The sequence below is a fragment of the Sceloporus occidentalis genome, unplaced genomic scaffold, assembly GCF_023333645.1.
Source record: "Sceloporus occidentalis isolate IW3139 unplaced genomic scaffold, rSceOcc1.0.p SCAF_4, whole genome shotgun sequence".
Taxonomy (NCBI): domain Eukaryota; kingdom Metazoa; phylum Chordata; class Lepidosauria; order Squamata; family Phrynosomatidae; genus Sceloporus; species Sceloporus occidentalis.
Window position 1 is genome coordinate 196,309,854 of NW_028316984.1, and position 11,963 is coordinate 196,321,816.

An 11,963-nucleotide genomic window follows, 5' to 3' on the forward strand; every position below is an offset into this window, starting at 1 on the left:
CCGCAAAGACACTGGTCCATGCCCTAGTGGTCTCACGACTAGACTACTGTAACCTCCTCTTGGCAGGGCTTCCCCTCTCTCATCTCCACCCATTAATTTCTGTTCAGCATTCAGCTGCACGCATTATTTCACTCGCTCGCCGTTATGATCATGTCTCCCCTCTGTTGTCTTCCCTTCACTGGCTCCCTCTTCCTTTCCGCATCAGGTACAAACTTTTGCTACTCACCTTTAAAGCCCTGCATGGGCTGGCCCCTCTTTATTTAACTGATCTTCTCTCTCCCTACATCCCTACTCGCACTCTCCGCTCTGGTAGCCAAAGTCTCCTCTCTCAACCCAGGATCTCCTCTGCCCCATCCCGGATCCGTCCCTTCTCTCTAGCTGCCCCTCATTCCTGGAACCTTCTTCCTCTGCATGCACGGCTCATCACTTCCCTAACCAGCTTTAAAGCTGAGCTGAAAACCATATTGTTTAGGGAAGCGTTCTCAGGGAATTTGTGATTGTTATCTGGCTGTCTGACAATATTTGAGGTGATGTGATTTGTTTGATATTTGATGTTTTTACTCTGTTTTTTCCTTTCTATATGGTAATTTTATCTATTCCTCTTTTAATTGTTATTATCTTAGAATGTACGCCTTGGGCAGGCTTTTATTTACTTCTAATTTCACCGACTTTGTACAGCGCTGTGTATAATTACAGCGCTATAGAAATAAAGTTTAATAATAATAATAATAATAAAACTGTGGGTCCTGCCAAATGCATACAATCTAAAATGTGTGCATACACACACATGTAGAGGGAAGGAAGGAATATATATTTATACCCAACTCCTTTCCAGGCAAGCATTCTCTGAAGATGCCAGCGAAACGTCAGGAAGAAACTCTTCTAGAACATGGCCACATAATCTGAAAAACCCACAAAAATCTATGGATGCCGGCCATGAAAGCCTTCGACTTCACAGAGGAAATATTACTTGTCATCAAAAGAAAAGAATACTACTATGCTTACCTCTGGAGTTGCCTGTGAGGCTTGTCCATCTTTTCCAGGAGATGGCAACTCTTCTGACCCTCTGGCAAAATATTTGCTTGGATCACCTAGAAGAAATGTTAATTTACTGTATGTTGTGTTTCCTGATTAATCAGTGAATGGAATACTTAATGGAATGGAAAGCTGCCAAAATGACAACCAAAACTGAACGTGGTCAGAAACCCACTGGAGGAAATAAGATGGAGCAAAGCCAGCTGGGGAGAAGAAATTTGCAACGTAACAATAGGAAAACACTTCACCTGTGATTTAGATGAAAAGGTGAAAACATTATGGAAACAAACGGTTTATGGAAACTGTCAAATCTGTAGTACTTATGGCTTATAAAGAGAGGTGACAGCCTCAGAGAAAGTGCTGCAGATGTATGTGTCAATGAAGTTTTCTACTGATACAAATCAGTTGGACCACATGGAAATATTTCAGTCTGTATAACACTAACAAACGTACCATCTGTTTTGCCTTCAGATGTTTCTGTTGTCAGCTTACGAGGTTCAGGTTTGTTTGCCGCCAATGCTGGTGGGACATAGGCTCCCTCATCCTTAGTCAGCGCAGGGCGTTCCAGGCGACGGGGAGGAGCTATTTCCCGAAGCCTCTTTGCTGAAATGGAGACCTTCTTCTTCGCACAAGCAGCAGGCTTGCTGTCAGCAGACGCTGCCGCCTGAGCGTCAAGGGGTTTCTTCTTCATGTGGAAGGAGATGGAGTGGACAAGGAGGCTGTCGCCAGCAGAAGCTCAGCTCCAGACAGCGATCTCTTCGGAGAACTCTTGTTAGCTGCTCATAGAAAACAGTTCGGCTCTTGTTCCTTTAAAACAAAGCACAAAGCTAATGTTGCGCTCAGCTAAGGACAGGAGGGCAGGCCTCCCTGTTGTTGTTGTGTGCCTTGGCATTGTTTCTGACTTATGGTGACCCGGTCCCCATGACTAAGCTACACCAGGTGTCTCATTCATAGGGTCGCCATAATTCGAGGCCGACGTGAAGACGGTTAACGCACACACAAGACGAAGGGGGGTAGAGTCTCACCACGTTCATGGTTGCCATGCAAGGCAATTTGACACTGAGACTTTAGTGTCATCCGTTTTGACATCGCTTTAAGTGCCTTGGCTGAATGCTATGGAATTCTGGGAGTTGTAGTTTGTTGTGGCGCCCCGAACGAAGCTCTGCTCCACTTGGGGCCCACAACAAACTACAATTCCCAGAATTCCATAGCATTCAGCCAAGGCACTTAAAGCAGTATCCAATTATTTCTCCAGTGTGGATGCAGCCTTAAATCTACTTCCTCAGATGCATTTTACACCTCTTCCCATCATACACATGATGCCCATGGAGAGAGAGACAGAGAGATCCCTCTCCTCACCAGAAGTCTAACCAGCAGCAACACCCGTTGCCATGGCAACAGCCGCACCCCACAGACTGCTCTCCCGCCGCTTCCCAACCGGTCAATTCGGCACAGCCCCTTCCGCAGGCTGAGGGCAGAGTGCGCACGCGCGGCTCCGAGTCACTTTACATCCAAGTCACAGAGCCGGAATTCTATGCGCATGCGCGGTTCACTTCACGTTCTCCCCCCCCCCCGTCAGAACGCCGGAGTTCTACGCGCATGTGCGATTCTCTTCTAAATCGCCAATCAGAGCGCCGGAGTTCTAACCGCACGCGAAGTTTCACGTCTCCAAGTCAAAGCGCCAGAGTTCTACACGCATGCGCGGCTCATATAGCTCGTTCCCTCACAACGCCTGAGTTCTATGCGCATGCGTGATTCACTTCACGTCTCCCAGAGTTCCTGGGTTTTGTGCGCATGCGAGATTCATTTCACATCCTCCAGCGAGAGCGCCGGAGTTATACGCGCATGCGCGGCTCACAGCATGTCCCCGCGCCGGACTTCAATGTTAGCGCCTGTCCTACGCGCGTGAGCAGCTGACATCACTTCCCCAATGCCAATCAGAGCTCCACGCGCATGCGCCTCAAGCTCTTCCCGCCCGCTGTGTTCCTTACCGACAGCCACCCGGGTTCAAACAAGGCCTCTCCACGAACGGCCCGGCGCTTTTCCGTTCCGTCTGTACAAGTATGTAACGAGGCCATTGGCGACATCCCCAGTTTACCATCGTTGAGTAAAAGGGGGAAAGGCCCAAGAGTTCTGGGGTGGGGAGGTTGGGAGTGGGGAAGTTTGACTGAAGTGAGGGGGACGCTTTATAGTGCTGCACCCGCCCCATGCGGTCAATGGAAGGTTACGCTGCGGCTTCAGCCCTCGAGAGGTATGCGAGGAGGAAGGCTGGGTGCTCCGAGGGGAGCCAGGCGGAGGGGCCGCTGCTGCTGCTGCTGCCGCTTGTCATAAGCACAGGCCAAGAGGAGGAGGGTGGGTTGGGGAAGGAGGGATCATAGGGTTTGGAGACACCCCAAAAGGGGCCCTGGTCCAGTCCAGCCCCCTTCTTCTGCCATGCAGGAACTCTCTATCAAAGCATCCCATTGACAGATGGCCATCCAGCTCCAAGGAAGGAGACTCCCCCACAATCTCCGAGGAAGGAGTGTGTTCCACTCTCGAACAGCCCTGACTGTCAGGAAGTTCTTCCTGATGTTGAGGAGGGAAAAGTGGGTGTCTCTTTACAGGGTCACACTCTCTCAGCCTCAGGGGAAAGCAGTGGCAAACCTCCTCTGAAGAAACTTGCTTAAGTCAGGAACGGCTTGGAGGCACAGCAACACATTTGGTTTGAAAACGATATTTGTCTGTGAGAGCTTTGTGTTATTGTTGTTAAATAATAATGATAATCAATATGAAGGCAAAGGCTTTCAAGAGAGATCTTGGAGCAGTTGGCAGCGTAAGCTTTCCTAGACTTCAGTCTGCTTCACTGGGTGGCCTTGGGCAAATGGTCACACTCTCTCAGCCTCAGAGGAAGAATCGTCAGAAAGAAACTCTGCTAGAACGTGGCCAGATAGCCCGAAAAACCCACAAAAAACTATGGATGCCGGCCATGAAAGCCTTGGGCTCATAGCCCAGCACCCAAACCACTACGCTCCTAAGAGCAGCCTGTCCCAGCCACATTTAGTGAGTGGTATTTTCTTAATGGAAGAGAAAATGTCGTAGGGAGGGGAAAACGCTTTGCCTGCTAGAGTGGCTGCATGTCAGGCTCAGGGTGACCAGATGTGATAACCGCAAAGGAGGATAAGGCACTGCTAAATGTAAGACGTTTGAGACAAAAATGGAGGGCATCACCAAATCAAAGCTGAAAGCACTCATATAAATATAAATCCATGCATCTTAGTCATGCTCAAAACGAAGGACATTTTGAAATTCCTCCCAGAAGGCTGGGAATGTAGGGAAAAGGAGGAGGCCTGGTTACCTCTGGTCAAGTTGCCCTCAAGAGTATAGGAGTCAGAGGCTGAAAAAAGGTGGCAACTCTAGGATGAATGGAGGGAGAGCTAGGAAGAAATCCGGGGGGGGGGGGGGAGCTTTGCTGCTGTGTTTTCGCGTTCCTTGCTGCTTTCCAGCATTTCGCCCCAGAAGATGGGATTGGATTACAAGGATTCATGATGACCTCGAGTCAACCAAGCCCAATGTCCTTCACTGTTCTGCTCAGGTCCTGCAAATTGAGGCCCTTGACCTCCCTAACTGACTCTATCCATCTAGTGTGTGGTCTTCCTCTCTTTCTGCTAGCCTCCACCTTTCCTAACATGATTTTCTTTTCTAGTGAGCCATGCCTTCTCGTGATGTGGCCAAAGTACAGCAGCCCAGAACAAGAAGGCAACCTGACAATAATACTGATGGAAACACACCACCTGGCATAACGGTGGTCTATATACAAATATACTGTACACCCATTCCTTCTGTCCAAATGCACATTATAAGTCAGGTTAAAACCCAGCATTAGGCAAGCACAGCTTCTCAGCGTAATTTTCATCACAGGAGTGTTGTAATGATAAACAAAAAGTATTGGAAAAATCATTTCCACTTGGTCCTCCTCATTTGTGGCTTAGACTTTTGCAGCTTTGATTAATTGAGGTTTTTATTAATATCTTCTCTCTAGGTATCTCTAGGTCAGTGGTCCCCACAATGTGCCATTTAAGAGATTTTGGACTTCAGCTCCTAGAAGCCTCAGCCATGTGGGCCAGTAGTCTGGGATTCTGGGAGCTGAAGTCCAGAATCCCTTAAAGGGCAGTTTGGGGACCATACTCTAGGTCCTCCAGTGCAGCTCTGTCAGAAGTTGGCCATAGAGTTGTGCTAGATGTTCCTAGGCATTTGTAGGCCCTCCAGCATTATTCTGTGGTCAATTTCTGGCAGATGTTGACCATAGAGTTGCAATGGAGGACCTGGAGATTCCTAGAGAGGTGTTCTCTCAGGTAAAAAGAGTAGCATTTTTTTATTTGCAGTTTTTTTCCACGTTCACTAGAATTCTTCACTCCTAACTCCAGCGAATTGAATAATCATAAACTACAAGTGTGTGCGATGAAACATTCTTATGATTAAGACATAATAATACATGTTACATAAAATAAACAGTGATGCATACAGCTCTTATCCAAGGAGGACATTTAGTTCCATTCCCTTATTGGGAGATTTCTCCTTCTCCAGTAAGACCCAAGACAAGAGTATACTGGGCACTGTATTCATCCTTTCTGTGTGTATAGAATAGATGGTAATGTTATTTGTATAGAGCACTATTATATACCAGGTGTTCTGTTACTATCAAAGTACGACAGCCTTAGTTTGATCACCTTGGCTTCCAGGGAGATTTAAGGCTTCATCTGTTCAAGGACCCATTTGTTTGTCTTTTTGGCTGTCCATGGCCTTCTCAGCATCCTTCTCCAGCACCACATCTGAAAGGCAGTCCATTTTCTTTTTATCCGCTTTCTTCACTGTCCAACTCTTACGTCTGCATATGGTGAAAATTCAAACTTTTGTGCTCAGTTGTATATCTGTACGCTTTATGATTTTGTCTAGTTCTTTCATAGCTGCCCTTCTCATTCCTAATCTTCTTCTGATTTCTTGACTGGATTCTCCATTCAGGTCACTGTTTGATCCAAGGTACAAGAAACTTTTAACTATTTTGATTTCTTCATTATCTAAGTTGAATTTATGTTGATCCCTCTTGGTAATTATTTTTGTTTTCTTTATCTTCAGCAGTAAGCCTGCATTTGAACTTTCTTCTTTAACTTTCCTTGGTAATTGTTCCAAGTCTGATGTTTATTAGGGGACCCAAAATGGGATAAGGGCTCACTGTCAAATTGTCTTGCCATTGTCACATTGTATAGTGCACTTAAGTCTAAAAGCTAAAAATTATCTCCCTAAATTTTAGGGCCCAAAAAGTGCATTGTGTCATTTGTTTTTATACGAACAGATCAAAACAAATATTTTGACTTGATTTTATATTAGTATTAGCATGCCCAATCCCGTTAAGGACCTGCATTCAGCATAGCTGGTTCAAAAACAATATATAAATTAAAGGCTTTGCAGAACTTTCCCATAAATACAATGCTTCCCAGGTATGCAATATCAGAGTTAGCAAAGGTCCTTTTCATTGTGCCCCTCTCTCCTTTGATTTATTACAGGAATATACATTTATAAATAAAGATTTATACCTATACCCAATTGGTAGTTCCAACCAGAAAAGGTACATTGAATCAATGGGATTTACACAAGTATTGACTGATCCTGTCTGATCTTGGAAGCTGGGCAGGGTCAGCCCTAGTTAGTACTTGGATAGGAGACTACCTACTAGGTGATATAGGCTACATTGCAGAGGAAGGAACTGGCCAAACCACCTCTGAGTATTCCTTGCCTAAGAAAACACTATGAAAGTCACGGGGTCACCATAAGTCGACAGGTGACATGAACGCACACACGCAAACAATTACCTTGGTGGGTCTGTTCTGGATGTAGCCTTTGGCTGCAGTGTTTGTATATCAGTCATAAATGTTACGGAGTAAACATTGACCTAAATATTTTGTGTTCAGTTTAGGTGGCGGCTGGCTGAGCATTAAATTATGGCTGGGCAAATATCGGAATCTGATCAGATCAAGCAGGTAAATATGGTACTGTTTCTCTCAACTTAGAACCAAGAGGATGCTTTTAAAATGTTTGTATTAAGTAAGAATTTGACAGTTTGGTACTCTCAGCAAATATTGTTTTTAGCATTAGACATATTTTTAATGTGCTGTATGAGTGCCCTTCACTTCAATAGATGTTACCTTTTCTGTGTCCTCATGCATCCTTTTGTGGCCAGTCTTCTGTGAAGTAAGGATCTACCCAGTTCTGAAGATCTATTTGATTTATTTACAGTTCAAGGAATTTCTTGGGACATACAACAAACTGACAGAAACCTGCTTCCTGGACTGCGTGAAAGATTTCACTAGCCGAGAAGTCAAGTCAGAAGAGGTAAGTTGCAGCTTATAAGCTTTGAATTTGTTTCTGTTGGAGCTTCGGTGTACATCGGAATGCTATGTTTAATGAAGAAAGACAGTTAAAATCCAACCAGTACAAAAAGAATTATGCAACTTTTCAGTCTGCGTAGTTATAAAAACGAAACTCCAGAATAAGACCAAAGGCCTGTCTAGTCCAACTTTCTCTTTCAAATAGTGTCCAGTCATATGGGAGGACAAAAATGTTGGACTAAAGAAGCTCTCACAAGTGGTGCAGAATTCTGCTGCCTGAGCTGCCATCATCTATTCACACAGGACTGGATTTCATCTTTTGGTAGAGTTCACCTCCCAGGAATTGGCAAATTATTTTCTAAAGCCATATAAACCAGGACCAGATGAACTACATCCAAGGGTACTAAAAGAACTGACAAATGTAATATCGGAGCCATTGGCAATCATATTTGAAAACTCCTGGAAAACAGGAGAAATCCCAGCAAACTGGCAGAGGGCAAACGTTGTCCCCATCTTCAAAAAGGGAAAAAAAGAAGATCCCAACAATTATCGTCCAGTTAATCTGACATCAATCCCAGGAAAGATTCTGGAGCAGATCATTAAACAAAGAGTCTGTGAACATCTAGAAGGCAATGCCATAATCACAAAAAGTCAACATGGGTTTCAGAGAAACAAGTCATGCCAGACAAACCTAATCTCTTTCTTTGATAAAATTACCAGCTTGGTAGATGAAGGGAATGCTGTGGATACAGTATATCTTGATTTCCGTAAGGCCTTTGACAAGGTTTCCCATGACATTCTTGCAAACAAGCTTATAAAATGTGGGCTAGACAAAGAAACTGTTAAATGGATCTGTAATTGGATGACCGGCCGAACCCAAAGGGTGCTCAACAATGGCTCCTTTTCATCCTGGAGGGAAGTGACCAGTGGGGTCCCACAGGGCTCTGTCCTGGGCCCAGTGCTATTCAACATCTTTATCAATGACCTGGATGACAGAATTGGGAGAATACTGATCAAATTTGCAGATGACACCAAATTAGGAGGAATAGTTAATACTCCAGAGGACAGGATCAAAATTCAATATGATCTGAATAGACTAGAAAGCTGGGCCAAAGCTAACAAAATGAAATTCAACACAGAGAAATGTAAGGTACTGCACTTAGGGCAGAAAAATGAAATGCATAGATATAGGATGGGGGATACCTGGCTGAATGAAACTACATGTGAAAGGGATCTGGGAGTCCAAGTAGACCACAAGTTGAACATGAGTCAACAGTGCGATGCGGCAGCTAAAAAGGCCAATGCAATTTTAGGCTGCATCAATAAAAGTATAGTGTCTAGATCAAGAGAAGTAATAGTGCCACTGTATTCTGCTCTGGTCAGGCCCCACCTGGAATATTGTGTCCAGTTCTGGGCGCCACAATTCAAAAAGGACATTGAGAAACGAGCGTGTCCAGAGGAGGGCGACTAAAATGGTGAAGGGTCTGGAAACCATGCCCTATGAGGAACGACTCAGGGAGCTGGGGATGTTTAGCCTGGAGAAGAGAAGGTTAAGAGGTGATATTATAGCCCTGATTAAATATTTGAAAGGATGTCATATTGAGAGAGCAAGCTTGTTTTCTGCTGCTGCAGAGAACAGGACCCGGAACAATGGATGCAAGCTACAGGAAAAGAGATTCCACCTCAACATTAGGAAGAACTTCCTGACAGTAAGGGCTGTTCGACAGTGGAACAAACTCCCCCGGAGTGTAGTGGAGTCTCCTTCCTTGGAGGTCTTCAAACGGAGGCTGGATGGCCATCTGTCGGGGATGCTTTGATCTGGATTTCCTGCATGGCAGGGGGTTGGACTGGATGGCCCGTGCAGTCTCTTCCAACTCTATGATTCTATAATTCTATGATTCTAAACCTGCTGGTGTCCTGTTGTCCCAGATTAAACAGTTCCTTTGCCATAAATTCTCTTTCCTTGATGCAAGGACTGTAGAGATCTAAGATCTTCTAAATATGTTATTTAATGTGTCTCTCTTTTGCTCTCAGCTGCAGCAAAAATGTCCTCATAGTAATAGCCAGTTCACATATTGTGCAGCAACAAAACCAAGTATTCCAGCTGTGCACACAATGGGGAGCAACAACCATTTCTCGCTCTCTGTTATGTATATAGGGAGGATGCAGGCATCACATTTTTCATGTACACTTGTAGTGACTACTTTTGTAGCCTATTTTATATATCAGCTATGCTTAATTAACACAGAGCTTTTTTAGTTGATGGGATGTATATAATGCTGGACTTGGCCAAATTGTATTAGATTAGAAGCTGATAGACATAAGAGCAGTGATTCATAAGTGGAGAGTAAAGGATTGTTAAGAGCCTACAGAAGGTGAACAGGATGGAGGTTGGACGGACATCTTGCATTATGTAAATGTATTTATTTAATGTTTCCATAAATGCCATACAGGAAAGAATGGCTTTTTAAAAAAAATTTTACCAAAATCTTTAGAATAATGACTGTTGATAATGGTATAAAAGGGGATATGATGCTGGAAGGAATGCCAGAATTTTAAAACAGTAGAGTAAAAAAATTGTTCATTTATTGTTCCATAATGGGGTTTCTCTCATTTTAAAACAAGTTGATGTAATCTTAAAATAGTGTCTCCCTAGCAAGTAAAGGTGAAGCCTGACGAAAACTGCATGTGAAAATCTGGGCTCATCAATATTCTCTGATCTCAACCTTAAAGCTCATTCCAAATTAAATTTTGAGACATACAGTATTTTAATATTGTTTTTGAAATGTTTACATTGTTAATTCCGTGCATTTTTGGAAATATCCTTTTTTCTCCTACTAACAGATTTGTGTGCATTTTTCATTGTGCACATTTCTAGCAAATTTTGTTTTGTGAATCATGTCACAAGCTCAGATCTGTGGATTCACAGAATCATAGAATTGGAAGAGACCCCAAGAGCCATCCAGTCCAACCCTCTGCCATGCAGGAACTCACAATCAAAGCAACCCTGACAGATGGCCATCCAGCCTCTGTTTAAAGACCTCCAAGGAGGGAGACTCCATCACACATCCATTGTTCCGTGTTCCCGTCTCTGGAGCAGTAGAAAACAAGCTTGCTCGTTGACACCCCTTTAAATACTTAAACATATCACCCCTTAACCATCTCTTTTCCAGGCTAAACATACCCAGCTCCCTTAGTATCTCCTCATAGGGCATGGTTTCCAGATCCTTCACCATTTTGGTCACCCTCCTCTGGACACACTCCAATTTGTCAACATCCTCTTTGAATCGTGGTGCCCAGAACTTGACACAGTATTTCAGATGAGGCCTGACCAAAGCAGAATATAGTGGTACTATTATTTCCCTTGATCTAAACACTATATTTCTATTGATGCAGCCTAAAATAGCATTGGCCTTTTTAGCTGCTGCATCACACTGTGGACTCATGTTCTACTTGTGGCCTACTAAGATTCCTAGATCCCTTTCACACGTGGTTTCATTCAGTCATTTCATTGCATCTCATTTTTCTGCCCTAAGTGCAGTACCTTACATTTCTCTGTGTTGAATTTCATTTTGTTAGCTTTGGCCCAGCTTTCTAATCTGTTCTGAATTTCTTGAATTTTGATCCTGTCTTGGGGTATTAACTACTCCTCCTAATTTGGCGGCATTTGCAAATTTGATAAGCAGGCCTTCTCTTCCTTCATCCAAGTGGTTCTTGGAGGTCTGAATTGCAGAAATTCTGGTCAGAATGGATTGAGATTACTTTCTCATCTCTTTGTAATTACAATAAACATTTGTAATTAAATTACAATTAAACTTAGAGATTCAAGTAAGATTCGTTTCTCAAATCCTCCATTGTAGGTATCAATACATTTTAAAATTTTACTATGAACCGTGCTGGGGAAAAAGTTTATGATGGGCAGTATGCAATTTTTAAAAGTTAATAACAAAGATGGATAGCCATTTTACAATATTAAAATATGTTTTAAAAATCTGAGCGACTACCAATGCCCTCCTGTCTCTTTCTTGATACAGATGACATGTTCGGAACACTGCTTACAGAAGTATTTAAAAATGACCCAGAGGATATCTATGAGGTTTCAAGAGTACCATATTCAACAGAATGAAGCACTTGCAGCCAAAGCAGGACTTCTTAGCCAGCCTCGCTAGAAGGCAGGGGCTTGTCTATATGAAAGAGTGCCAACAGTGATTGCATTGCACCAAGGGGTGTGCCAGTCTCCACTGCTGTAGTGGAAACATCCACCAACTCGGAACAGAACGTGTCAGAGTACCACAAAGTGTGGAAACCATCAGCTGTGGAACTAATGGAATCTGTTCCAAGATCACCTTTTACTGTGCAGTGGAATAATGTTGTTGCTGCCTTTTCTGGAGGCCTACAAACTGGCTCTGCCAGTTACTAGGTTAGAGATGGGAGAAAGCAAACACTTTTATTTTTCTGCTGTTTCTCATGCAGTGACTGTTTTAAAACACAAATGGTTTGTTCAAAAATTATATCCACAATTGTCTAAAACAAACTTTATTTTTTATTAATCAAAGTAAATAAATG

The 11,963-nt window shown here is 43.5% G+C and overlaps 2 protein-coding genes across 7 annotated transcripts in view; one reads left to right on the forward strand and one right to left on the reverse strand.

Annotated features, from left to right (window-relative positions):
- KIAA0586 (KIAA0586 ortholog) overlaps window positions 1-1,837 on the reverse strand; it is a 109,547-nt gene extending 107,710 nt beyond the window's left edge. The window contains exons 1-2 of the mRNA XM_089522804.1: window positions 1,489-1,837; window positions 1,006-1,091 (exon numbers count right to left, since the gene is read on the reverse strand). Coding sequence (XP_089378930.1) covers window positions 1,006-1,091; window positions 1,489-1,726 — 324 coding nt within the window. The 5' untranslated portion in view covers window positions 1,727-1,837. The remainder of the gene's footprint in view (window positions 1-1,005; window positions 1,092-1,488) is intronic.
- Window positions 1,838-3,008: 1,171 nt separating this feature from the next.
- LOC149315241 (mitochondrial import inner membrane translocase subunit Tim9-like) lies at window positions 3,009-11,961 on the forward strand. Of its 6 annotated transcripts, XM_089522807.1 has the most exons (5): window positions 3,009-3,096; window positions 6,034-6,051; window positions 6,981-7,049; window positions 7,306-7,401; window positions 11,432-11,961. In XM_089522807.1, exons 3-5 carry the CDS (start codon window positions 7,011-7,013, stop codon window positions 11,564-11,566), a joined length of 270 nt encoding a protein of 89 aa, XP_089378933.1. In that variant the 5' UTR covers window positions 3,009-3,096; window positions 6,034-6,051; window positions 6,981-7,010; the 3' UTR covers window positions 11,567-11,961. The 6 variants fall into 6 exon arrangements, with proteins under 6 accessions (XP_089378933.1, XP_089378932.1, XP_089378935.1 ...); XM_089522806.1 differs by lacking the exon at window positions 6,034-6,051; XM_089522809.1 differs by lacking the exon at window positions 6,034-6,051 and having other exon boundaries at window positions 6,986-7,049.
- Window positions 11,962-11,963: the final 2 nt, after the last annotated feature.

What these genes read in the sequence shown, in the direction of transcription:
- LOC149315241 (XM_089522807.1), top strand. Translation starts at nt 7,011, where the DNA reads ATGGCTGGGCAAATATCGGAATCTGATCAGATCAAGCAG. An exon ending in AATCTGATCAGATCAAGCAG is followed by an intron (nt 7,050 to 7,305) that starts GTAAATATGGTA and finishes ATTTATTTACAG; the next exon opens with TTCAAGGAATTTCTTGGGAC. An exon ending in GAGAAGTCAAGTCAGAAGAG is followed by an intron (nt 7,402 to 11,431) that starts GTAAGTTGCAGC and finishes TTCTTGATACAG; the next exon opens with ATGACATGTTCGGAACACTG.